The sequence below is a fragment of the Uranotaenia lowii genome, chromosome 3, assembly GCF_029784155.1.
Source record: "Uranotaenia lowii strain MFRU-FL chromosome 3, ASM2978415v1, whole genome shotgun sequence".
NCBI lineage: Eukaryota > Metazoa > Arthropoda > Insecta > Diptera > Culicidae > Uranotaenia > Uranotaenia lowii.
In genome coordinates, this window is record NC_073693.1 from 345,477,901 (window position 1) to 345,504,816 (window position 26,916).

Sequence of the window (26,916 nt, forward strand, 5' to 3'; positions counted from 1 at the left end):
AATTGTAACTCCTTCTGGGCGCCCCACGGACGCTTTTCAATTGCTTTTTCCCAATATGGTTGCGTAATGGATTTTGAGCACCATACGAGTTTCCTCGCGAATGTGTCCCATGTTCAACTACTTAGGTGGCGACCGTCATTAAGATTGTTATTCGCTAGAAAAACGGAATCACTTACTTAGTACACTCGACACGTTTAGGCTGGTTTAAGATTTTATAATTGGATGAAGCAGCTCGAAGAGGGGCCCACTAATTGTTGCAACTTTGTGCAAGGACTTCTTCATCCTGGGACCTGAGGCAGAAAATCTCTCCGGCCGGGTAGTGTGTTAAATCTGTTGGGACAGGCAAAAAAAAAGAAGTTAATGGGTCACGTTTTGGCCTCCACTGGTCCAGGTTCAATGTCAGATTTTATGTTGCTGCTGCTGCGTGTCGTAGGTTGGGTTCATTAAAAACGGATATTCAGCTGAGCGCCGGACACTGGACACATGGACAAGAATTAAAAGGAATCACCTATTGCATGTATACATACAAGGTTGGCCTGGAGGAAGAAAAAAAAAATGTCTCCAATCTGTCAACTGCGATGGTGATGTTCTTGGTAATCGTCAAGAAAAGTTGTTTGATGGATTACACTGACAGTTAAGGTCACGAAGCTCGTTACGTCCATTAATCACCTACCTAGTGGGTCCATGCGTGCTGATTGGATCACATCACGAGCTTGTTACGGCCACTTGCTGCAGGTGTAAGATTAAAAAGTTTACTTCTGAATACCTGCATTCTGCGAAGGAGGTTCAATCTGCTTATCGCAATCAACGGAAGTTGATTTTAATGAGTTTGAACTTATTTTCTGTGATAATACACATATTTTAATAAAATTAAAATTTAAATAATGAAAAATTTACATTGTGAGTTGTTCGAGCATTTTTTTGGCTTTTAGGTAGAAAGTAGTATGCGCAGAGAGGGAAAATTTGTTCTTCTTCCGTCACTAGTTAAGTTGAAATCGATTGTTAAAATATAGACTGGGGCCGATATTAAAAAATAAAATAATATTCTTAGACTTGCAATCAAAACTCGGAATTAAAGATGAACGTAAAGTTGGTGGCCACAATGGCCAGGACAAACTTCATAAACCGACCATTAATTTTGTTGATTGGCTAAAAAAATGACTTGTGCAAAGATTCAGCTCAACCCAAAGAACTCAAAGCTTCAATATATACTTTTAACACATGGACGTAGGGCGTAGAAAGGGGGGGGGGGGTCTAGGGGTGAACCCCCTCCCCTCCCTTGAGACTCCCACAACATTAAGAAAAATGTTCTGGTTTATGAATTTTTGAATCTTTATCTAATTTTGATGAACGCCTAAAGTGAATCAACAGTAACAATCTCGGCACAGAACCAAGGCCAATACCTCGAAATCTTATCCCGACCCATAACTCTACAACAGTTTTTCAATAATTTTCACACTTGTTGATAGATATTTTAAAACTGTACTTGAAAAACACTATCAAAAGTTGTTCACAAAAGAAGTTGGTGCATGAATTTTGGGTGCAGTCCTTAGTCCCGAGTATAGAATTTTATTCGAATAAAAAAAATCGAATAATCAAATTAGACCCACTTAGTTTGCCAGACTGCTCCGATTTTTCGAGAATGTTTTCACTTTTATTGGCAAAATTAAAGAAAAACTCAAATTGCGTGATCACAATTATGTATTTCACGTCCAAAACAATTTTTTGAGTAAATATGATCCAAATTAACTGACTGATGTGTTTCGATGAAAAACAAACTTGAAGTTTTTTTCTTCATGATTTTAATTGAAGAGTTCCCAAATTTGCCTAGACATTGCCCAGATATGGGGGGTTGTGAACTTTAAAATGGAATGCCCGGATTTTACAAGGTTTTAAGATAAAATAGACGTATAGGCCCTGTTCGAATAGGTGCGGAAAAATATCTGATAAGCTTAAAACTCGAATCATTTCCGATGTTCTGGTTCCAATTTTTTTTAGAAAAATCCTAATTTGTTCCCTGTGATCGGATTCTGGAATCTGTACCCAGTTTATTATTCTTGAATTTCAGTTCATTATTGGCACAAAATCTTGAATCGAATCTTGGTTTTGCATTTGAAACTAAAATTAGATTCATTTTCCATTTACGAAACTCATCGTACCAGAAAATATTTAAAATAACAAACCATTTATAAGATTTGGATTTAAAATTTTTAGTCTCAATTCTTATGCAGAATTGAACTTTAAAAAAGTTTCATTATGGTGATTCTGAATTGAAATATTAGAGTTATACCATTTGGAATGTTCATTCAGATTCAATAGTTCGCATTGATAATTTAAGAAATCATTCTTAATTTAAATAATTCGAATGAGATTTCAGGTTAAGGATTCCGTTATGAAATGCCCTTTTCAGTTCAAAGCTATCGGGAATTTTGGTTTGGAATTCAGATTCCGAAATCGATATCAAATTTGGAATTTAAAATTTTAATTTAGGTTTAAAATGCAGAATTCAGATACGGAATTTAAATTCAAAATTGCCAAAAACAAAAAAGAAGTGAACACCACTATTATAAAATAAGATCTGAATTCATTTTCAAGATTGCAATCGTTTTGTAATTTTTGTCATTTTTGTCATTTTTGTCATTTTTGTCATTTTTGTCATTTTTGTCATTTTTGTCATTTTTGTCATTTTTGTCATTTTTGTCATTTTTGTCATTTTTGTCATTTTTGTCATTTTTGTCATTTTTGTCATTTTTGTCATTTTTGTCATTTTTGTCATTTTTGTCATTTTTGTCATTTTTGTCATTTTTGTCATTTTTGTCATTTTTGTCATTTTTGTCATTTTTGTCATTTTTGTCATTTTTGTCATTTTTGTCATTTTTGTCATTTTTGTCATTTTTGTCATTTTCGTCATTTTTGTCATTTTTGTCATTTTTGTCATTTTTGTCATTTTTGTCATTTTTGTCGTTTTTGTTATTTTTGTCATTTTTTCTATACATATTTAGGTTTGTTCGTCAACTCCCTTTTAGAACTACCCACTACATTAGCGATAGCTATTTGTCACTTTCCATTCCTCATTTTGTCAAGAGTACTTTGATACTTTTACCCAGAATATCTGGCAACACTGTCGTGTTTCCACGAACCCAATTTGAGTAGTCTCGCTTAACCGTGCGATAATGTTAACATCTGAACCACGTTTATCTTCATCGCCTGTCTTCAGCAATCATTGATCCATTGTTCTCGATTGCGAAACCATGAGTTTAAACACCTCCCCTCATTTTGTAAATTAAGAATGCTGAACAGCAGTTTGTTGTTGATTAAATAAAAGCGATAACTTTCAAGCTATAATAAACCTGGTAATAAATCTGGTTACACCCCAGCCCCTCCCTATTAAATACTTTCGTAATTAGTGAATGACCCCGAAGAAAAATATAGTAAATAAAGCATTGCGGACTCAACTTTGCATTAACGCTTTGCAACACCAGAAAGTGACGTTTCAACCGAAGAGTGCTGGCGTTGTTATTTTCCTTGGGCTGTGTAAAGCATAAAATGCTGTAGGTATTTGACAGCATTGTGCGTAAGTTCAATGTCTACACGATAGCATAAAAATATGTTGGATATAAATAATTTTTCGTATAGAAAAAAACCTTTTTTTCAGGAAAATGCACGGAATTATGTGCTGCACGGAATTACCCGCAGTCACGGTAGTTAATTTTCGATACACTCCTTATGCCTCTGAAGCGCCTACCGGAAAATTTATTGAACCTAAATGGAAAAATTTTCTGACATTTGAATTTCGTACCATAACGGAGATTTAAAATTGAGGGGTATACCGACTAGGAATTCTAATTCTTTTTTTGAAGCTCTAGCATTTTTGTTTTTTTTAGTAACGGTTATTTCTCGCTTGGGGGAGGGGGGGGGTGTGGATTTCGCGCAGAAACTTGTGGAAAGGACTAATAGCTGCCAGGAACATTAGGCCGGAAAGGCGGCCGATCTTTTCCGGTTATCCGGAAACATGGCCTTTGTTCATCAACACGTACGAGAATGGGAACATCGCGTTTGGGTTCAGCAACACCGAACATTTTTTCCGCCTTCAGGACAGTTTGCAAGGGAATGCTCCTGCAGTGGTTCAGCTGTAGCAAATGCAACCCAAATGTGTAACATCTATAGTCGAGGTCTCTGGTAGGTTTGGTAGACCAGAGTTCTTGATTATGGCTCCGCTGGTCAATTTACGAGAGGTTTCGGCCCCGTATCCTGAAAATTTGGAATCGTTGCTTAGCTTTAGAATAGCTGTGACACAAGGGTGCCTCGAAACAGCTAAGTTGGATGCACATTTGTTTTACAATTTTGGCCGAATTGGTGGCCTAACTGCCATAATCACCTCAGATGGAATAAGTGCGATACTAACGTGCATGTGACGAATGCACGTTGAAGGAAACTGATAGGTAGCTGCATGAACTCACCGAACAGTTTATCCCGCTACTTATCTTTGACGCAATTGACTACGATTACATCAGGAAAACTGAAACCTGTAAGGGTGAGAACAAGCTTTATGAAGATGCTTGCTCACCAACAGTCTTTTTGAGGGTAACAATAAAGCAGTATGGACTTGAACTTGTAACTAAACAGTTGTACTCAGTCAGTGCTCCTATGGAAGAAATCCCCTAACTGGTATTCCTTGCCGTGTAGTATCCTTGGGCTTATTTAGGATCGTGTAGTTGGGCCAAACTGCGGTCGTGTCAAAACCCATTATGTTCGATAACATCCAGCCATCTAAAAGACATCATGTATGTCTTTTCGGTCACACGCCTGAATGTATGTAATTCCAAACGAAGGTGTGGTATGAATCAGTGCTCTGAACGTCATCATCCACTGTTTCACCCAGGACGAATAGATTGAGAAGAAAGTAGGGAACAGCGACAAACTGGAGGAAGGAGAGACAATGGTGCGCCTTCAAATGTCACTGCCAACTGCAATGTCCACAGACCGCAATCCTGTTTCCCGTAGTTCCTTTTACGTTGCATGACGGAGAGAACCAGGTAGATATGCTAGCGTTTTTGTTGTCTCTTCTCGAGTTCGATGTGACCTCCTAAATTGAGATTCAAGGAATTCACCAGCCGTTAGAAATGACTTGGACGTCGAACGTCACCAGAAGTGAGACAGCTTCTCAAAACGTCAGCTTGAACACTCTGATAATGTGCAGCAAATTCCAGCATTTGAAACGTTGCCAGTAGATGGTTACGGTGCGAAAGAATCGAAGTTATTAATCGGATTTAGATCACGCCGACCTTTTGTAGCCGATCGAGAGTCGGAAGGGTTTAGGTGAGCCCATGGCGGGCGCTCAGCCTTGGGTTTTTGGTCCAGTAGGAGATAAATCGCCAGTTGCCGAACACTACAATGTACACCGGTGTGCCTGTGAAAACTTGGACGAAGAGCTATTGTAATATTGGGAACCAACCTGAGACGGATGCTGATCGTAGAGCACGAGAAATTCTGGAGGCAACAATTACCCGAATCGGGAAATGGTATCTACGCTATAGTCGAAAAGAAGCATCGACTGGCGAAATCCGAGGAGCTTCGAGAAAGTGTACACAATCAAAATGATCAGTACATCCAAAAGAGGTACGCGCATTTCGCTTCGGAGGAAGTGCTGACCAAAACAAGTCCGAAGAAAACTTGGTTTTTACCAGTTAATATTTTGTTGAACCCTAAGAGGCCGAATAATCTGATCTGACTGATTTACCGTACTGCCATCAGTGTTGAGCCGATTTCGTGAGCGAAACATTGGTTTTGAAGGCGATATATCCGAAATGTTTCATCAAGTGCACACCAGGAACGATGATTAGCATTCCCAACTGTGCAACTTAGATTGCCACACAAAGATCACCCACGAGGGCACTGTCATTACTGGCCGACGTTGCCGCTCGGCTGGCTGACTGTTAGTTGGCTCCTCACCCAGGAAGATACTTATGCCTTGAGAGAATGTGCATGTGTTAACTTCATCCATTGGCGTCCCACATACCAACGAGTTTTATTAAAGCCGCATCCATTAGCCATCCAGTAATCTATGTAATGGACGTGACGACTTTCGGGGTAGCTTGTTCGCCATGTTCAGCACAATTTATTAAAAAAAAAAAAGAATGCAGAGTAGTTTGCTGAGCGCTTTCCAATATCATCTGAGCATGGGATGAATCATCCAATAGGATGAAAATCCCTGAAAAAAATCTGAGCATCGTCAATAAAACGAACGTCGACGACAACTTTGACAGCACGGACTCTGTTGCAGAAGCCATTGAACGAGCGCAACAGGCCAGATGGATTCATCAAGAAGATGGCTTCCACATCCGCAATTGGGTGTCCAATTCAACAGCGATCTTAGAAACGATGGACAGTTCTATGAAATGAATTTGCGGCTTTATCTGTGAGGGTTAAAGAGTTGAAATGAAAGACGGATAGAAGATCAGAAGAAAATTCTAAGGTGGTGAAAAGAGCGAAGAGCATTTGAAATAGATGCTTGACCTTATGCTAAATTCTTTGTCCCGCATCAATTAACAGTATTGAAGAATTAGTACCCAATAGAGAAGGCAATACATTTTTCGATACAGTTAATTATGGATGGCTCGACCGCCATGTGAGTGTGCACATGTGCCGAACGGACAAAAAAATCTACCTAGCCATCGATGGAACGATATCGCACAATAGAAGACTTAACAGAGCAACCACATGCTAAATTTTTTGTCCGTTCGGCACATGTGCACACTCACATGGCGGTCAAACCATCCATAATTAACTGTATCGAAAAATGTAGTGCCTTCTCTATTGGGTACTACTTCTTCAATACAGTTAATTGATGCGGGACAAAGAATTAAGCATGTGGTCAAGCTTCTATTTCAAATGCTCTTCGCTCTTTTCACCACCTTAGAATTGTCTTCTGATCTTCTATCCGTCTTTCATTTCAACTCTTTAACCCTCACCGATAAAGCCGCAAATTCATTTCATAAAACAAATTCACGGTGATTTCTCCTCATAAAAGATGGACAGTTCATCAGTGGAAAGTCTAGTAAAAGTGGGCGAAGACAAGAACAACTCTGTGGATCGCGTTCTGGGAATGTATTGGCATGCAGAAACAGATGTCTTCCTTTTCTCGACTTCTACCAGGAAAGACTTGGGACCAGTTCTGTTCCAAGGACAATGACCGACACGTTGTCTTATGAGCCTGTTTTACCCGTTGGGCCTTCTGTCAACGTTATTGGTTCATGGGAAAATCCGTTAACAAGATGTGTGGAAGAATAACTTGGGATGAAAAACTCATAGAACCAGAGTTCTTGCAATAGCTGAAAAGGACGTCACTGTTTACCTGTCTTCAAGATCTGTCTGTTCCACGCTGTTATTTTTAAAATTGCATTCCTGCTGCTTATGAATCCTTGCAACTCCATGTGTTTCCTGATTCTAGCAAGCGTGCGTATGGCTGTGTGGCGTATTTTCGTATAGTAGATGCGGGGCAACCTAAGAGCGCTTTGGTGATGTCTAAGTCTAGAGTTGCTCCGTTGAAACCATTATCAATACCGAGGATGAAGTTACAGGCAGCTGTTGCTGGTGCTAGAATGATCCACCCGCGTTCAAATCATTCTTTACCAATACGAGAATCTTTTCTGTGGATAGACAACAAAGCAGTTTCTTCGTGGCTCGCTTCAGATTATCGGAACTACACTCCGTTCTTAGGGCTCAGAGTTGCTGAGATACACGATTTAATCGATGTAAGTACTTGCCGGTGGGTTTCAGCGAATGACAACGTTGTTGACATTCTAATTGTGGAGTGTCGATAAATCGCCAAACGTGTAATAACATAGTACGCCAGACTTTGCATCATAGAGCCCCTCGTTGGGGAACTGCTGAGTCAGTAGTACTGACGTCCCTTTCCCACATTTCCTTCCATCGCACTCACACTCACAGCAGCGACCAGTCTTGCGCGGCCGGGCCAACGGACGAGTCACCACAAACTTACGCATTCCAGTATTTCCGGAATAACCAGCCTAGGACTGCAAAGAATATGGACAGGTCATGCCTCAGCCGGAACCAGGAACCACACTAATCAAGTGGACGAAGGAAGCAGAAGCAAATCTTGTAGTCGGAGATATCATGGTCCTCAATTTTAACGAGATTACCAATCTAGTTGGCCGGAATCAACGCTTCCATCTCCGGGAACGCAGGAAGAACTTCGAGCAAAGTTTATTTTTACGACGTGACAACAACAGCTGCTCTCATCGATCCAAGTCGTATTACAAGATGGAAAATAATAGTAAGAACCATGACGATGTTAGGTATATCGATTTATTGAAAACTGCCATAGACGGATTGCATAGAAGTCGAAAGTATTTAGCTGTACCGAGAGGTAATATACGACCCCGTCTACAATTTCCGTCAACAATTACCCAACATGAACAGAAATCATATCAACGTGCAGAATTTTGCTTTTGGTAGATGGCGCAACAAGTGGAATTTCCTTATGAACTTGAGTGTTCAACCGAGACAAACAAGTGAACAAGTGGAAACCATTGGAAAAGTGCAGTCACTACAACTTATCTTCGTTCATCGACGAATTCGGAGTTATGCGCAAAGAAAGCCGAATAGAACACGCTGTAGATCTACCCTTTGATCTTGATTTTCCAGTCATCCTCCCGCGGAAGAACCTTGTTAATACCAGACTATAATAAAACGTATACTTTTATCGTCAGTTCGGACATTCCATGAAATTCAAAGATCGACAGTTCCATGTTCCAAGTTTCCAATCGCTGGTCCCTTTTCGTTGTGTGGGTCTTTGCCGATTTTCATTCGAAATTTTTGGGCATTTTTCGTTGTTTGTATTTTTGTAGTCATCAGATCAGACATTTTGATAGGAGCGGTCAACTGGATACCATTCTATGTAGTGCTTTTTTCGTGAGACTTTTTTAATCACTATTTATTTATTAGAAGTTAAAATTACGCAAATTGATATTCTAACAATTGTAGCAGACAGCTTGATTGAATAACTGAGAACTCTATATCTCTTTATCTATTTCAGAGGTCACAACATCACATTCCTCAACGGATTCCCGGCAGATTTCGCCCAAAATGGCCTGCACGAGATCGCTCCTTCGGGGCTGGTCGAATTCATCCGCAACTACACCAACTGGGACTTGCTGGGAGCCCGGATGCGAGGCGATTTACCCCTGTCCTTGTGGGACGTCTTCCGGTACGCGTGGCAGGCCTGTGATGCCACCCTGGAGGACAAGGAAACGATGGATCTTCTGGGTAGGAAGTTCGACCTGCTGATTCTGGATGGGGCCTACCCGGAGTGTGCCCTAGGGCTGGCCTATCGCCTCGGAGCGCCCTACATGTACATCAACACCGTCGGCTTTTACATGGAGACGATGTCGATGGCCGGCAATCCGGCACCCTATTCGATTACCCCAGCTTTCTGGCGACCCTACACCGACGACATGCACTTCCTGCAGCGAGTCATGAACGCCCTGTGCCACATGTTCGTGCAGTCGGTTTATTATGTAAGTACTAGCTTAGGACATTGTTTTTTGATACAATGAAAAAAATTCGGAAAATCCAAAACCGGGATGCAAAACTGTGAATCCGAATATTTCGGATTTCAAACAACAACATTAGAAGGAAACAGTTTCGCAAACTTTATTCGTGAATGTAGTTTCGTCTAGCGTAAATCACTCACAGTTCAGGAGCAATCCGTCTCCTCGAAAGACCACAGACACGTTTGTCCGCGGCACTTTTTAACGGAATCCAGCAGTCGTTCCTTGCCGCTAATCATGAGCCCAGTTCGCGGATTCGTGATAGTTCCGGCATTGACGTTCGAAATTTGAAACAGAATCATACCTCGGGGGTGCCTGGTGGCTTGCTCCCGGGACACCAGAATTGGCCATCCGGTCGGAGCCATCGAACCATCTTCCAGCACGGTGGTTTGCATTGCCAGGAAGCGGCCCGATTCCACGTGTCTCATGTAATGGTTGACTTCGAAACGCTTCAGCTGCCAGATGGCGTTTTTCAGGCGCAAGTGGGTCGTCAGCCGTTGAATTTCGTCTGCCCTTTGGGTCCTCGCCGGCTGCAGATATTTGCCTGATTCGATGTTCTTGATGACCCAACATTTTTCGTCGGCAGAAGCAATTTCGAGCTGCGCTATCGAAACGATAACAACGATTGCCCAACGAATTAGTTGTTTCATCTTCGTTTCAGTTATCGAGGCAGCAGCAACTTAACAGCTTTTGATCAATCTCAAACAGCTTTTAATCAAGGGCGTGCAGTCTCGTTCTTTTATAAACATTTGCCTAAACTATTTCATTGCCGATCGTTCCAGCTGGCTATAAAAATACAAGCAACGTGTTGATTGAAACTGATTGGCGAAGTTTGATGATACCTTATGATTTAATATTATTTTAAATCATTTATCCGCTCGTTTCTCTCGAATTCTTTAAGCAAAATAAGTATGTAATTATATAAAATTATTAAAATTTTAAAAATTTTAAAAATTTTGAAAAATTTAAAACTTTCAAAAATTTTGACAATTTTGACAATTTGGACAATTTTGGCAATTTTGACAATTTTGAAAATTTTGACAATTTTGCCAATTTTCAAAATATTGACAATTTTGACAATTTTCAAAACTTTGATAATTTTGACAATTTTGAGAATTTTGACAATTTTGACAATTTTGACAATTTTTAAAACTTTGACAATTTTCACAATTTTCACAATTTTGACAATTTTGACAATTTTAACAATTTTAACAATTTTGACAATTTTGACAATTTCAACAATTTTGACAATTTTGACAATTTTGAGAATTTTGACAATTTTGACAATTTTGACAATTTTGTCAATTTTGACAATTTTGACAATTTTGACAATTTTGACAATTATGACAATTATGACAATTTTGACAATTTTGACAATTTTGACAATTTTGACAATTTTGACAATTTTGACAATTTTGACAATTTTGACAATTTTGACAATTTTGACAATTTTGACAATTTTGACAATTTTGACAATTTTGACAATTTTGACAATTTTCGAAATTTTGACAATTTTGACAATTTTTACAATTTTGACAATTTTGACAATTTTGACAATTTTAACAATTTTGACAATTTTGACAATTTTGACAATTTTGACAATTTTGACAATTTTGACAATTTTGACAATTTTGACAATTTTGACAATTTTGACAATTTTGACAATTTTGACAATTTTGACAATTTTGACAATTTTGACAATTTTGACAATTTTGACAATTTTGACAATTTTGACAATTTTGACAATTTTGACAATTTTGACAATTTTGACAATTTTGACAATTTTGACAATTTTGACAATTTTGACAATTTTGACAATTTTGACAATTTTGACAATTTTGACAATTTTGACAATTTTGACAATTTTGACAATTTTGACAATTTTGACAATTTTGACAATTTTGACAATTTTGACAATTTTGACAATTTTGACAATTTTGACAATTTTGACAATTTTGACAATTTTGACAATTTTGACAATTTTGACAATTTTGACAATTTTGACAATTTTGGCAATTTTGACAATTTTGACAATTTTGACAATTTTGACAATTTTGACAATTTTGTCAATTTTGACAATTTGACAATTTTAACAATTTTGACAATTTTGACAATTTTGACAATTTTGACAATTTTGACAATTTTGACAATTTTGACAATTTTGACAATTTTGACAATTTTGACAATTTTGACAATTTTGACAATTTTGACAATTTTGACAATTTTGACAATTTTGACAATTTTCACAATTTTCACAATTTTGACAATTTTGACAATTTGGACAATTTGGACAATTTTGACAATTTTGACAATTTTGACAAATTTGACAATTTTGACAATTTTGACAATTTTGACAATTTTGACAATTTTGACAATTTTGACAATTTTGACAATTTTGACAATTTTGACAATTTTGACAATTTTGACAATTTTGACAATTTCGACAATTTTAACAATTTTGACAATTTTGACAATTTTGACAATTTTGACAATTTTGACAATTTTGACAATTTTGACAATTTTGACAATTTTGACAATTTTGACAATTTTGACAATTTTGACAATTTTGACAATTTTGACAATTTTGACAATTTTGACAATTTTGACAATTTTGACAATTTTGACAATTTTGACAATTTCGACAATTTTGACAATTTTGACAATTTTGACAATTTTGTCAATTTTGACAATTTGACAATTTTGACAATTTTGGAAATTTTGACAATTTTCAAAATATTGACAATTTTTACAATTTTGAAAATTTTGACAATTTTGAGAATTTTAACAATTTTGACAATTTTGACAATTTTGACAATTTTGACAATTTTGACAATTTTGACAATTTTGACAATTTTGACAATTTTGACAATTTTGACAATTTTGACAGTTTTGACAATTTTGACAATTTTGACCATTTTGACAATTTTGACAATTTTGACAATTTTGACAATTTTGACAATTTTGACAATTTTGACAATTTTGACAATTTTGACAATTTTGACAATTTTGACAATTTTGACAATTTTGACAATTTTGACAATTTTGACAATTTTGACAATTTTGACAATTTTGACAATTTTGACAATTTTGACAATTTTGACAATTTTGACAATTTTGACAATTTTGACAATTTTGACAATTTTGACAATTTTGACAATTTTGACAATTTTGACAATTTTGACAATTTTGACAATTTTGACAATTTTGACAATTTTGACAATTTTGACAATTTTGACAATTTTGACAATTTTGACAATTTTGACAATTTTGACAATTTTGACAATTTTGACAATTTTGACAATTTTGACAATTTTGACAATTTTGACAATTTTGACAATTTTGACAATTTTGACAATTTTGGCAATTTTGACAATTTTGACAATTTTGACAATTTTGACAATTTTGTCAATTTTGACAATTTGACAATTTTAACAATTTTGACAATTTTGACAATTTTGACAATTTTGACAATTTTGACAATTTTGACAATTTTGACAATTTTGACAATTTTGACAATTTTGACAATTTTGACAATTTTGACAATTTTCACAATTTTCACAATTTTGACAATTTTGACAATTTGGACAATTTGGACAATTTTGACAATTTTGACAATTTTGACAAATTTGACAATTTTGACAATTTTGACAATTTTGACAATTTTGACAATTTTGACAATTTTGACAATTTTGACAATTTTGACAATTTTGACAATTTTGACAATTTTGACAATTTTGACAATTTTGACAATTTTGACAATTTTGACAATTTTGACAATTTTGACAATTTCGACAATTTTAACAATTTTGACAATTTTGACAATTTTGACAATTTTGACAATTTAGACAATTTTGACAATTTTGACAATTTTGACAATTTTGACAATTTTGACAATTTTGACAATTTTGACAATTTTGACAATTTTGACAATTTTGACAATTTTGACAATTTTGACAATTTTGACAATTTTGACAATTTTGACAATTTTGACAATTTTGACAATTTTGACAATTTTGACAATTTTGACAATTTTGACAATTTTGACAATTTCGACAATTTTGACAATTTTGACAATTTTGTCAATTTTGACAATTTGACAATTTTGACAATTTTGGAAATTTTGACAATTTTCAAAATATTGACAATTTTTACAATTTTGAAAATTTTGACAATTTTGAGAATTTTAACAATTTTGACAATTTTGACAATTTTGACAATTTTGACAATTTTGACAATTTTGACAATTTTGACAATTTTGACAATTTTGACAATTTTGACAATTTTGACAATTTTGACAATTTTGACAATTTTGACAATTTTGACAATTTTGACAATTTTGACAATTTTGACAATTTTGACAATTTTGACAATTTTGACAATTTTGACAATTTTGACAATTTTGACAATTTTGACAATTTTGACAATTTTGACAATTTTGACAATTTTGACAATTTTGACAATTTTGACAATTTTGACAATTTTGACAATTTTGACAATTTTGACAATTTTGACAATTTTGACAATTTTGACAATTTTGACAATTTTGACAATTTTGACAATTTTGACAATTTTGACAATTTTGACAATTTTGACAATTTTGACAATTTTGACAATTTTGACAATTTTGACAATTTTGACAATTTTGACAATTTTGACAATTTTGACAATTTTGACAATTTTGACAATTTTGACAATTTTGACAATTTTGACAATTTTGACAATTTTGACAATTTTGACAATTTTGACAATTTTGACAATTTTGACAATTTTGACAATTTTGACAATTTTGACAATTTTGACAATTTTGACAATTTTGACAATTTTGACAATTTTGACAATTTTGACAATTTTGACAATTTTGACAATTTTGACAATTTTGACAATTTTGACAATTTTGACAATTTTGACAATTTTGACAATTTTGACAATTTTGACAATTTTGACAATTTTGACAATTTTGACAATTTTGACAATTTTGACAATTTTGACAATTTTGACAATTTTGACAATTTTGACAAATTTGGACAATTTAACAAAACATTTTTCGCTATCTGTGCCAATGAAGATTGATGTTCCTCAGCAGAGCTGCTGTGTAGAAGGATTTCAATTTTGTCATCATACATCGATCGAGGGCAGCATCTTGTGTCCTGTACTGATAGATACATGAAAGGTTCTTGGTTCGACTAGATTCCACCATGACACGATATTAAATTTGACTAGATGCATCATATTCACTATCAATATGGTCGATGGTGCTTCAAAACGCCGATACAGCATCAGCAACATGCAAAATCGTTCATACATATTTTGCCAAAGAGCGTACTCTCGTTCATGTAAATTGAAAACGGCGGCGCTCTCGATCAATATGCGACAGCCAAGTGCGCCATTCGCGAATTTGTTGGCGGCAAAGTGTCATTAAACTTGCCCTCTGCTACATGCGGCTGCTGCTTGATGCAATTGCTAAACGTGCAGTTGACCTTAACCAAAAAAAACGGCGACAGCAAAACACACCGGTTTGCCAGGCGAATAGGTCGGTTCATGGCTCATGTCGTTTAATTTTCCAACGCCAACCACCCCATCTACCTTGGAGTATCCTTCAAAGAACGACATACGGCTGTGAAGGACGCATTTATTTTCCACCCATTGACACCGATAAATGACACGACAGTATGTTTAAGCTATTCTGAGAACGAAATGTTCTTAACTCCTGTAGATTATCCTTGAAGCTTAAAGTGTTTCGATTCTTTGGAAATTATGCATAGATAATCTAGAAATTTCTCGAAAGCAAACTTCTATCTTAAAAAAGTTAAATTATTCAAAAACATGTTACGTTGCCGTTTCCCATTAGAAACGCTGATATGTCGTCAAACTTGAACTAGATTCAATGAACGATACCTCGGTAGGCCTACATGAATCAATTAGACACAGGTATCGATGAGATGAAGGCACCCTCAGGGGGGCCATTTCACTACCATTTCTCATCCACCCCTTTTCCAATTGCCTCGGGGGTTGACGATTTAGGCGTTCGTCCTCGGAACCGGAAAATGCGCCCCGATGCTGTTTGTTGTTTTGGGTCAGTCAGTCAGTCAGTCAGTCAGTCAGTCAGCCAGTCAGGCGAACATATTCTGCCAGTTGGATGGTTGTTTTTGCTGCTAAACAAATTTGGTGAGGCGGAAAACGACCGGAGAAGATTTTTTGAAATTGAATCGGTTTAATTGAAGTTTCCCGATTACAAACATAGTGAAGATCTGTAGGGGAGATGGGGGCATAATGGCCACCTTAAGGAAAACGGTTATTTAACCATAGAAAATAGCTATAATATGGAGGTTACATTATTGTTTCGTGTTCAGACACTTGAAAAACCTATTCCCTAACGGGCTGAAACGTGAAAAACTAGATGAAAACGTTAAAAAATGCATTTTAAATTTTTTATCCAAAAGCTGATAACCAGCCACTGTGGAGGCATAATGAGAACCCCCCCTGAGGCAGTATGAGCACCATTAATCAGAGCAAGATGTGCGTTTTCGCCGGGGAATCTAGCAGCGAATTCAATTCGATGAAGTCACGTGAGTCGTATATTCATCAAACAAAGCAATAACAAAATAATCTAGGTCTGTTTGTAGAATACAAACAATTCACGCACGCTCATACATTAAGTGCTTTGTTCGGAGGATGATGCTACTAGCCGTATAATGTAACAATAAAAAAATCGATCATGAATTGTGAATGGAAAAAAATCACCTCGAACAGAAATCTAACTCTAGTCTTTTGATTACCTCTCCGACACCTTACCAATAGGCTAAATCGTCGGATGAAAACTAGTCAAGATGTGGCGCTATAAATCAATTTTTATTCGCTGCTGGATTCTACGGCAGAAAATGCTCATTATGCCTCGATAATAAGGTGCTCTATATGCCCCTAGTCAACAAATTTAATTAAAAACGTGTTTTAAAATTGTTAAAAGTGAAAAATCAAAAATTTTATGATGGTAAAAATTGAGAAACAATGTGTACATCATGTTGCAGTGCGTACATTATAGATCAAGGTTATTTTAAGATCATAAGAGCTTATTTCGTGGTGCTCAAAAATTATAATATTTTCGTAACTTGAGAACCAAGCTAGTTTTTTTTTAAATATCTCTGTAAAGATGATAAGGAGATTCCTTTTTTTGTGAAAAATTAATACTATAGGAAGTACGAAACAAATCCTCATGAAAATTTATTTAAGAAAATACGTACTTTCGTAGAAAAGCGTAGTGCTCATTATGCCCTGGGTGCTCGTTACGCCCTCATCTCCCCTACAATTGGTATGGAAATTGCCGCGTCCCAAAACTGAATTAATTAATTTCAATCAGTTTTCAAGGGTTTTAAAAGCCAATTTATCATTTTATTTTCAACGAAAACAAATGATTCATACCTAAAGCACTAAATCTGTTATAAATTTTTAACAATCCGAACATTTGGAAAATCTCAGATTGGTCAGTAATATAGTTTTAAAAACCACCTAGTTCACCAACCATAAATTTAATGATTAGGATTTAGGAATTTCTGGGACGGATTAAGGATGTGCGTAAGCGACTGGCTGTGAGTAAGTCAGTGCACTGACTTACTCACAGCCAGTCGCTTACGCACATCCTTAACCTTCCAAAGTCGTTCGGGTCAATATGACCCGAAGCGCACATTCAAATCATCATAACTCTTCGAGAAAAAATCGAAAAAATTTGATTTTAAAAACCTCCCTGGGGAATCACGAAATACACAATCTGTAGTACCAGGCAACTTCCTGTGACCACCGGAAGTGCTCCCTCAAAAAAATCCGTAATTAGGCTGTTCGGGTCTATATGACCCGAGAGTTTGCGTAAGTTCCCCTGGCCGCAAATATTGACCGATTTCGATGAATATTGATTCATTGTATAGATAATTTATTCTAGTTTCTCAATATTGAAAAATAAAGTCGAAATATTTTACGAAATCACCAGTAGCTGATTCCGAATGAAAAAAGTCCCGAAAAAGAGCTCTTTTTAGAATGCCTATAACTTGAGACAGGTTCCAAATGTTGCGCTGATTTTATAATATTTGGAATTGTCAAGAATAAATCTATCCATGGATGTATAAATTTTTGGTGGTCCAAAGGAAGTTTTGGCCGCTATCCCGGAATTTCCGGTAGAAAAAATTCTTACTTCAAAAAAGTCACCCAATTTTGGCTTTGCATTGCTGTATCTCGGTTACCAATGGATCGATTCTCTAAATTCAAATTTTAGTTTTTTTTCGTTAACTTTATTATTATTTTCGTAGAACATAGTTGGTTCCTCAAAAATCTCAGTTGTTCAGTATATGGTAATGAAACTCACATCTTTTTTGTCATTTTTCAAACTCCCCCTCGTGTCGGTGGGTTTACGCGATTTTGTTAGCGTGATTTCTCTAAAATTTGAACTCAAATTGGTAACTTTTTATATACCAAGAGATTCATTAGAATCTCCTCTTTCGATTGACATACATTTTGTGTGATGTTTTGAAAATTTGTAGCAACGTTTTTTGAATTTACTGAAAGCTGCCAGATTTCAACCAGTTTGGTCCACGTTTTCAACAGGTTGGTGTACAAATCTCGCACCCCTCACGTAGCCCCGGGAGAAACAAATCCTGTAGCTCTCTTTTTGTCGCTCACCAAATCTACCACCCTACCCAGCAGCAGGAGGAACTGCAGTCTCGCCGCGCGGTTTGTTGATTGATTGTGCTGATGCTGATGCCTCTTTGCGTATTAAATGTTTTGATTTTAAAATTGAGAAAGATTATTTTACCAAATTGAAATAAGCTTCTTGAATCTTTTTAGATATTTTATCATTAGAATTCTTCAGTGATACATTTGTTTTGAATGTTATCATGATTCTTTTCTTTTATTTCAAGCAGTGTCTACTGCAGGAGACACAAAATCTATGATTCAAGTAACAAATATTCTGAAATTTTAATCAGAAACTTTAATCAGAAATCGGAATTTGAATCGGAATCTGAAATTAGAGTCTGAAATTTGTAATTGAATCTGAATCTGAAATCGAAATCTGAAATCTGAAATCCGAATCTGAAATCTGAATCTGAAATCTGAACTGAAATCTGAATCTGAAATCTGAATCTGAAATCTGAATCTGAAATCTGAATCTGAAATCTGAATCTGAAATCTAAATCTGAAATCTGAATCTGAAATCTGAATCTGAAATCTGAATCTGAAATCTGAATCTGAAATCTGAATCTGAACTCTGAATCTGAACTCTGAATCTGAAATCTGAATCTGAAATCTGAATCTGAAATCTGAATCTGAAATCTGAATCTGAAATCTGAATCTGAAATCTGAATCTGAAATCTGAATCTGAAATCTGAATCTGAAATCTGAATCTGAAATCTGAATCTGAAATCTGAATCTGAAATCTGAATCTGAAATCTGAATCTGAAATCTGAATCTGAAATCTGAATCTGAAATCTGAATCTGAAATCTGAATCTGAAATCTGAATCTGAAATCTGAATCTGAAATCTGAATCTGAACTCTGAATCTGAACTCTGAATCTGAAATCTGAATCTGAAATCTGAATCTGAAATCTGAATCTGAAATCTGAATCTGAAATCTGAATCTGAAATCTGAATCTGAAATCTGAATCTGAAATCTGAATCTGAAATCTGAATCTGAAATCTGAATCTGAAATCTGAATCTGAAATCTGAATCTGAAATCTGAATCTGAAATCTGAATCTGAAATCTGAATCTGAAATCTGAATCTGAAATCTGAATCTGAAATCTGAATCTGAAATCTGAATCTGAAATCTGAATCTGAAATCTGAATCTGAAATCTGAATCTGAAATCTGAATCTGAAATCTGAATCTGAAATCTGAATCTGAAATCTGAATCTGAAATCTGAATCTGAAATCTGAATCTGAAATCTGAATCTGAAATCTGATTCTGAAATCTTAATCTGAAATCTGAATCTGAAATCTGAAATCTGAATCTGAGATCTGAATCTGAATCTGAATCTGAAATCTGAATCTGAAATCGGATCTCGAAATTTAAATCTGATATCTGAATCTGAAATCTGAAATCTGCAATCTGAAATCTGTAATCTGAATCTGAAATCATGGACGTGAACTTTAGAAATGTTGCCCATCCATTAAAATATTAAATCAAAAAAGATTCAAGCAATTCCTACAACAATAAAGCACTCATTTCGTTATCAGCATCAGCACAATCAATCAACAAACTACGCGGCGAGACGGCAGTTCCTCCTGCTGCTGGGTGGGGTGGTAGATTTGGTGAGCGACAAAAAGAGAGCTACAGGATTTGTTTCTCCCGCAGCTACGTGAGGGGTGCGAGATTTGTACACCAACCTGTTGAAAACGTGGACCAAACTGGTTGAAATCTGGCAGCTTTCAGTAAATTCAAAAAACGTTGCTACAAATTTTCAAAACATCACACAAAATGTATGTCAATCGAAAGAGGAGATTCTAATGAATCTCTTGGTATATAAAAAGTTACCAATTTGAGTTCAAATTTTAGAGAAATCACGCTAACAAAATCGCGTAAACCCACCGACACGAGGGGGAGTTTGAAAAATGACAAAAAAGATGTGAGTTTCATTACCATATACTGAACAACTGAGATTTTTGAGGAACCAACTATGTTCTACGAAAATAATAATAAAGTTAACGAAAAAAAACTAAAATTTGAATTTAGAGAATCGATCCATTGGTAACCGAGATACAGCAATGCAAAGCCAAAATTGGGTGACTTTTTTGAAGTAAGAATTTTTTCTACCGGAAATTCCGGGATAGCGGCCAAAACTTCCTTTGGACCACCAAAAATTTATACATCCATGGATAGATTTATTCTTGACAATTCCAAATATTATAAAATCAGCGCAACATTTGGAACCTGTCTCAAGTTATAGGCATTCTAAAAAGAGCTCTTTTTCGGGACTTTTTTCATTCGGAATCAGCTACTGGTGATTTCGTAAAATATTTCGACTTTATTTTTCAATATTGAGAAACTAGAATAAATTATCTATACAATGAATCAATATTCATCGAAATCGGTCAATAATTGCGGCCAGGAGAACGTACGTAAACTGCAGGTCAAATTTATCAAAAATAGATTTGTACGGAAATTTTGCGAACGGCTTTGGAAGGTTAACTGCAGTGGGGCGTCGCGGAGTTCCCGTGGATGTTCGCAGTCAAGTTTGATAGTCAAATTGTGTTTTATTACAAAATTTGGAAGAATTTCGATTAAAAACAAACATCATCAAAGTTAAATACGCTAAGAAAACTTGACCAATAGTTGATAAAATTTAGAGGGATTTAACATTTTTTAAATGATGATTGTAGAAGGAAATGAAACATAAAACAGGTGTATTGAATTGAATGGAATCTCCAGAAAGCGAAGAGGGAAGACTGTTTTTTTAGTGTAAAATATTCAAGCAAGTTGAGAGGACAGCTTAAAATAAATGTAAAACACCAATAAGTTTGTTACGAGGACAGCTTAATGATTAAGCGGGTTGGGAGAACAGCTTGAAATAAATTGTTGGCACCTCAGCTGGCAACCTTGGACCGAACAGCGACGCCGCCGAACCAGTGAGCGCGGCGAAGTTCTGTCGCATTTGTCAAAGTGACAGAATCGACGATTGATACAATGAAAATCAAATGTTCCCATACTTGAGCAAGATAGGTAGATCAAAAGGTATGACATTGCGCTTAACCTCAATCGACAGAGCCGTGTAAACACAGGGTCAAAAATAGTTACGAAATTTCGAACAATATGTATGGGATTTGAAACATAATTTCAATTTATGGAAGATTGAGGGGTCTTATTGTCCAAATAAGTAATCAGTCACATTCTTTGAAATACGTTGTGTAGTAATTCGTAAAATTTATGTTCAAATGCTTTCTTTATTTTGACTACGAGATAGTTTTTCTTTGGCAATATTGCAGTATTTCAGCAAAATATTCGAATTTCGGAGAGCATTTTTTCAGATGTAGTTGTAAACATATGGTGAAAAAATGACTTGTTATAACTTGTAATGATTGCTTCTTTATTTTAGATACTAAAAAAATTAATAAAGTTTCAGTTATAAGGAGTTTAGCAAAAAGCAATTTTTTTTAACTGTATAAAAAATCCGCTTAAGAAATATATTTTCCATCCGCAGAGCGCTTAATGCATTGTAAATACTTTGGTAAACATTTCTATATTTTTTGCAGAATTTTAAAATTAGTAGTTTTATAATAAAACTAGTATTTAAAAAAATTTCCATACATTTCTGTGGAATTTCTATAACTATTTTTCGGTTGGCCTACTAATACATATGCAAGCAACGGAGTAGTATACCTAAGGAATCTAGCTATCCTGATACTTGAGAACTTCCACCCCCAAACTTGAGATCAATATTGACAACTCAAGTTTGTGAAAAAATCACGGCTTATCAACATGCCAAACTTGCCCTTCAAGCGGAAAACTGTTTTTTGGGGAATTTTTTAATGTTGGCGAATCTGCTTCTACTACCTGCTTCGTGGCAGATCTACGTTTGGGTGGTCAGTTCAAAGTGAGGAACTGTTTTTTGGGGGATAATTTTATTCCTTCAAAGAAAGGTATGGGTTTGATCTACGAACCCGCATCGTATTTTTTTAGTTTTTGATTTCCATTTTATTGTAGTATCAGATTTTGAGGGTGAGTTCTCTGTCAAGAGCTTAACTTTGGGCTAAGCCGTCAATAGGCAAACCTGTAGGGAGGGAATTTCATTCGGGATGGTGGCAAAAATTCTCAAATTTGGAAATTTTCGAGGTTCAGTGTAGGCGACAACGAATTTTCAGTTAGTCGAAATTTTCCAAACGCAGTGCATTGTTGGGGTTGAACTATTGTTAATTCAGGCGAGCCTAGCATCAGGCATTATTTGGAACGTGTTCGGGTAGTACGCACAAGAAGAAACCATTTAATGTAAACCTAACTATCTTTAAACTTTTCTTCACAAACTTATGAATAAATATCATTTTAGTTATGAGCTACGGCTTGAGCATTGCTCCAAAAACCGGTTTCTTTTCAACCGAACACAAACTCAAAATTCAATGAGTTCGGCTCAAACCTGCGCTGGTGTTACTGAGAAAATATAGGACAAATAATGTAGCTGCACTACTTGCTCATCCGATATACAAGTTGGCTCTGCCGGTGGCGGATCTCAGGAGGATATTTCGATCCTTGAGTTCCGGGATTTGAGTGCCCAGAAGGATGCACGCTGAAAGTGGAACGAGGAGCAAAAGGCTGCCGACGAACAGCACCAACGCGATTTGCTGTTAATGAAGGAGGTGCAGCATGTTTGACGAAGTTGTCAGAAGTAATCCCTCTACGTTACCGATGATACCACCGCGGAATCCAGGAGTGCATCCGACAAAAGCGGTTCTGTAATATAAGGGGTTTTACACCTTTGAAGGGGGTCTAAAGCAAGGTTCCGAAACTCGTTCATGAATGCTGCTCTCCATGTGCTTTTTTCAAAGCTCCCTCAGATGGTATGACGAATCCCTTCTAATACTGTGTGACCGAGAATATGTTGCGCGACATTTCAAGTTCGTATCATCACAGAGAACCGAGGATTGGCTTGTTCAAGGAAGAGCAGGAGCCTCTCCCGACCATACAGAATGTGGGTATGCTTACGCAACAGCTCTCTTTTGTAAACACATCCTATTAGGCGAACTGACATTGGACAATTTTTCGGGCGGGTTGTTCGCTTGCGAATCTATCAACACATTTATCGACAGTGTAATATTTGCCTCCGAAGGATCAAAATGAATCGTTCGCTTACGGATCGCATACGCCGGGTCGTGCGGGAGATCGAGGACGAAAACGGTGGAAAAAAGTACCAGTGTTTGTGCGATGTTGGGTTATCGGGTGACAAATTATGCGCATATGCACCCACTAAGTTTATGGCCAATAATTTTAAGCGGCATATTTTGAGCTGCCACAAATCTGTGGCTAAAGAGCTGGGTTTGGAGTCGGCCGATTGCCAACCTGCTGCAAAAAAAATTAAATTAACTCCTTCAGCTAAATTTTCGGTGAATTTTAATAAATACGACGTCCTCAAAGGAACCTTGCTTTATTTTACCGAAAATAACATGCCGTTCAATTTCGTAAAGTGGGAAGCAACGGTCTTGTTAATTAAACCTACCTGGGAAGCAGCCAATTTAAGATTTTCACCGGATTTGGTAAAATTATTCCTCAAGAAGGCAGCAGATCACATCGGAACTATTATGCGGGAAGAATTCAAGGAGCAAACTATACATTTAAAAATAGATTCTGCCACCCGTCACGAAAGGAGCATTTTCGGAATCAATGCCCAGTATATTTCAGATGATGGGAAGATCAGAATTCGGCATTTAGGTAAGTGTGCAGTTTATAAATCAATTAAGAAATTAATTATAACCATATTCCAAAACTTATCCAAACATTTTAATCCATGAATTTTAAAATCTTAAATTCTTTACTTCTAAAATTCCTGAATTCCAAGATCCTACAATCCAATAATTCAAAAAAATTTAAATTCTAAAATTCCAAATTCTAAAATTCTAGATTCTACCAATCCAACATTCAAAAATTTATAAATTCTTTATTTCCAAATTATCAAATTCTAGATTCCAAGATTTTAAAATTCTGAAATTCTAGAATTTTAAAACTCTTTATTTCTAAACTTGTAAATTCTTTAATTCATATTTTCTAAAATTATTAAATTCTTGAGTTCTTAAATTCAAAGAATTTAAGAACTTATTCTTAATTTCTTCAATACTTGAATTCTTAAATTCTTCAATTCCCAAACTTTCTAATTAATAAACTTTGAAATTTTAAAATCCTCCATTTCTTAAATTTTTTAATTTCAAAATCCTGAAATTCTAAAAAAGTATTGAATTCTAGAATTTAAAAAATCTTTAATTTAAAAAAAAATAAAAATATTGAATTATACAATTTTCAATTTCTGAACCGAAAATTCTATATTTAAACAAACATGAAATTTAGTGTTGTAAAATTCCAATACTCTTAATTTCTGATATTCTAAAACTCGGACATTCCTAAATTGTAAACTTATTATGTTCAAAAATACTCTAAAACTCTTACACTCGTCAATTCTTAAATTTAAAAAATCTTAGATTCTAGAATTCTTTGATTCTAAAATTTTTAAATTCCAAAACTATAGAAATTTCACATTCTATCATTCCAACATTCTAAAATCCTAAAATTCTTGAATTCTTAAAATTTTAGAATTAAAAAATTCTTAATTTCTAGAAATTTTAAACTCTTCACATCTAAAATTCTTCAATTCTGAAATTTGAAATTTAAAATTCAAAATTGTAAAATACTTATATTCCAAAACTTAAAGTTTAGCATTGTGAAATTCTAAAATTCTTAAATTTTATACCTCTGGTTTTCCTCAATTCTACGATTTTTGTTTTTCATTATGTCATCTGTTTCAAATTCTTGAATTTTGAACTTATTTTTACCAAAGCCTGTCATGAAATGGTAGAGCAGCAAACGCAGCATAATTTAGCGAGGTGATTGAAAGCGAGCTAAAATTTTTTGGGATCGATCGTCATCAAATTTTGAGCATAGCTCATGATAATGGTGCGAATATGGTTGCCACTGTTTCCAGATTAAACCAAATGTTGGAGGAAAAAAATGAACATTCAGAACTTGGCAACATAATGTTGGATGAACATATTATGATCAAAGAACATCTAAGCAAGCAAGATGATGCGGACTATGAAGACGCTGAAATCGATCTAGAAGATTCCGGAGACGAAAACTTACCGCAGCTTTCTGAAAATGATGATTTTAATGAAACAATGCCAGAAACTAATTATTGTCAGGAAACTGATTCAGCTCCTCTGGATGAAAACACTATTCTTCCAGATATTTACAGCATTAGATGTGGGGCTCACACGACCCAGTTAGCTATCTGGGATGTATTAAAAATGTACAAAAATCGTCTTTACAACATTAATGCAGTATGCAAAACCATGAGACAAAAAAAATTTCGAAAACTTTTTGTTCTTCATGCGAAACCGCTCCCGCCTAAAGTAAATGTAACTCGCTGGAATGTATGGTACATACTTCTAAAATATCTAAAAACAATCAAAGAAAAATCGTTTCACGATATTTTGGTCAGCCACGATAGAAGTCTAGGTAACTACTATCAATGTTTTTGTTATTCTCATTCTAACTGATTATTTTCAGATCTTTCAAGGCACTGGAGCTTCATAGATCAATTTACTGAAGCCTTCGAACCAGCTTTCAAACTGACTTTACGATTACAAAAAGATCACATTCCGATATCGGAAATGTATGCCAAGTGGTTAATATGCCTGGCAGAGCTAAACCGTTGCAAAGATGTTAATCGTTTAAGTAAACTTCTTCTCAACACAATGAACAAGAGGTTAAACAAACTCAGTTCCAACATAATTTTTAAAGCTTGCCTCTATGTCGACCCAAGATTTAACTTTGCTGGATCGGGAAGGTTAACATCAGAGGAAAAATTGGAAGTTAAGGTTTGTAATTTTTTTTTGTTAATTAATCAACAAATGTGTATACGTATTTTGAAATTTTATTTATTCCGATTTTATATTCCAGAACTTTTTCTGCAAACTGTCAGCAACTCAATCGACAAATCAAACAAACAGCAGCTCATCTCCATCATGCGATGGAGATGACTTTGTTGAAAATTATTTAATGAACTTGTTTGATGAAGAACGGAGTGAATCTTTCACAGAAACAGAAAATTCTCTTACAATGGAATTGGTAAAACTGGAGAATCGTCCGAAGGTCGAAATTCGATCTACTTCACAACCATCGACCAGTCAGTCCAGTGGAAGTTTCAATATTATCGAATATTGGAACGAAAGACGTTATTCGTACCCCATTCTGTACAAAGTAGCCAAAAAGGTTCTTTCTGCACCTTCAACTCAGGTCACGGTCGAGCGATTATTCAGTCGAATGAAACATATTCTAAGCGACACTCGAATTCGGCTTTCGGATGAAATGCTGAAATCGATAATGTTACTAAAAAGGAATCCTGAACTTCTACACAATGTCGTTAAGTTGCTCCTACAGGACTACGCGTAAACATATTATATTAACTTTAATTCTTTTCTCATTTTTAAATGTAATTTTTTTCTAAATTTTTTAATTGAAACCAATAAGGAAATAAAAAGCAAAAAAAATCCAAAAATTTTAAAGTATCTGAATTTGATATTTTTTCACAATAATTTTGAATTTATGAATGAATTCATCTTCATTAAGAATACGAGAACTCATCTCCTATAAGATCTAATTTCGTTTA

The 26,916-nt window shown here is 35.4% G+C and overlaps 1 protein-coding gene across 3 annotated transcripts in view; it reads left to right on the forward strand.

Annotated features, from left to right (window-relative positions):
* LOC129751947 (UDP-glucosyltransferase 2) overlaps positions 1 to 26,916 on the forward strand; it is a 184,376-nt gene that overhangs the window by 113,854 nt on the left and 43,606 nt on the right. For all 3 annotated transcript variants that reach the window (XM_055747739.1, XM_055747737.1, XM_055747738.1), the window contains one exon: positions 9,059 to 9,539. In XM_055747739.1, the coding sequence (XP_055603714.1) occupies positions 9,059 to 9,539 (481 nt within the window). The remainder of the gene's footprint in view (positions 1 to 9,058; positions 9,540 to 26,916) is intronic.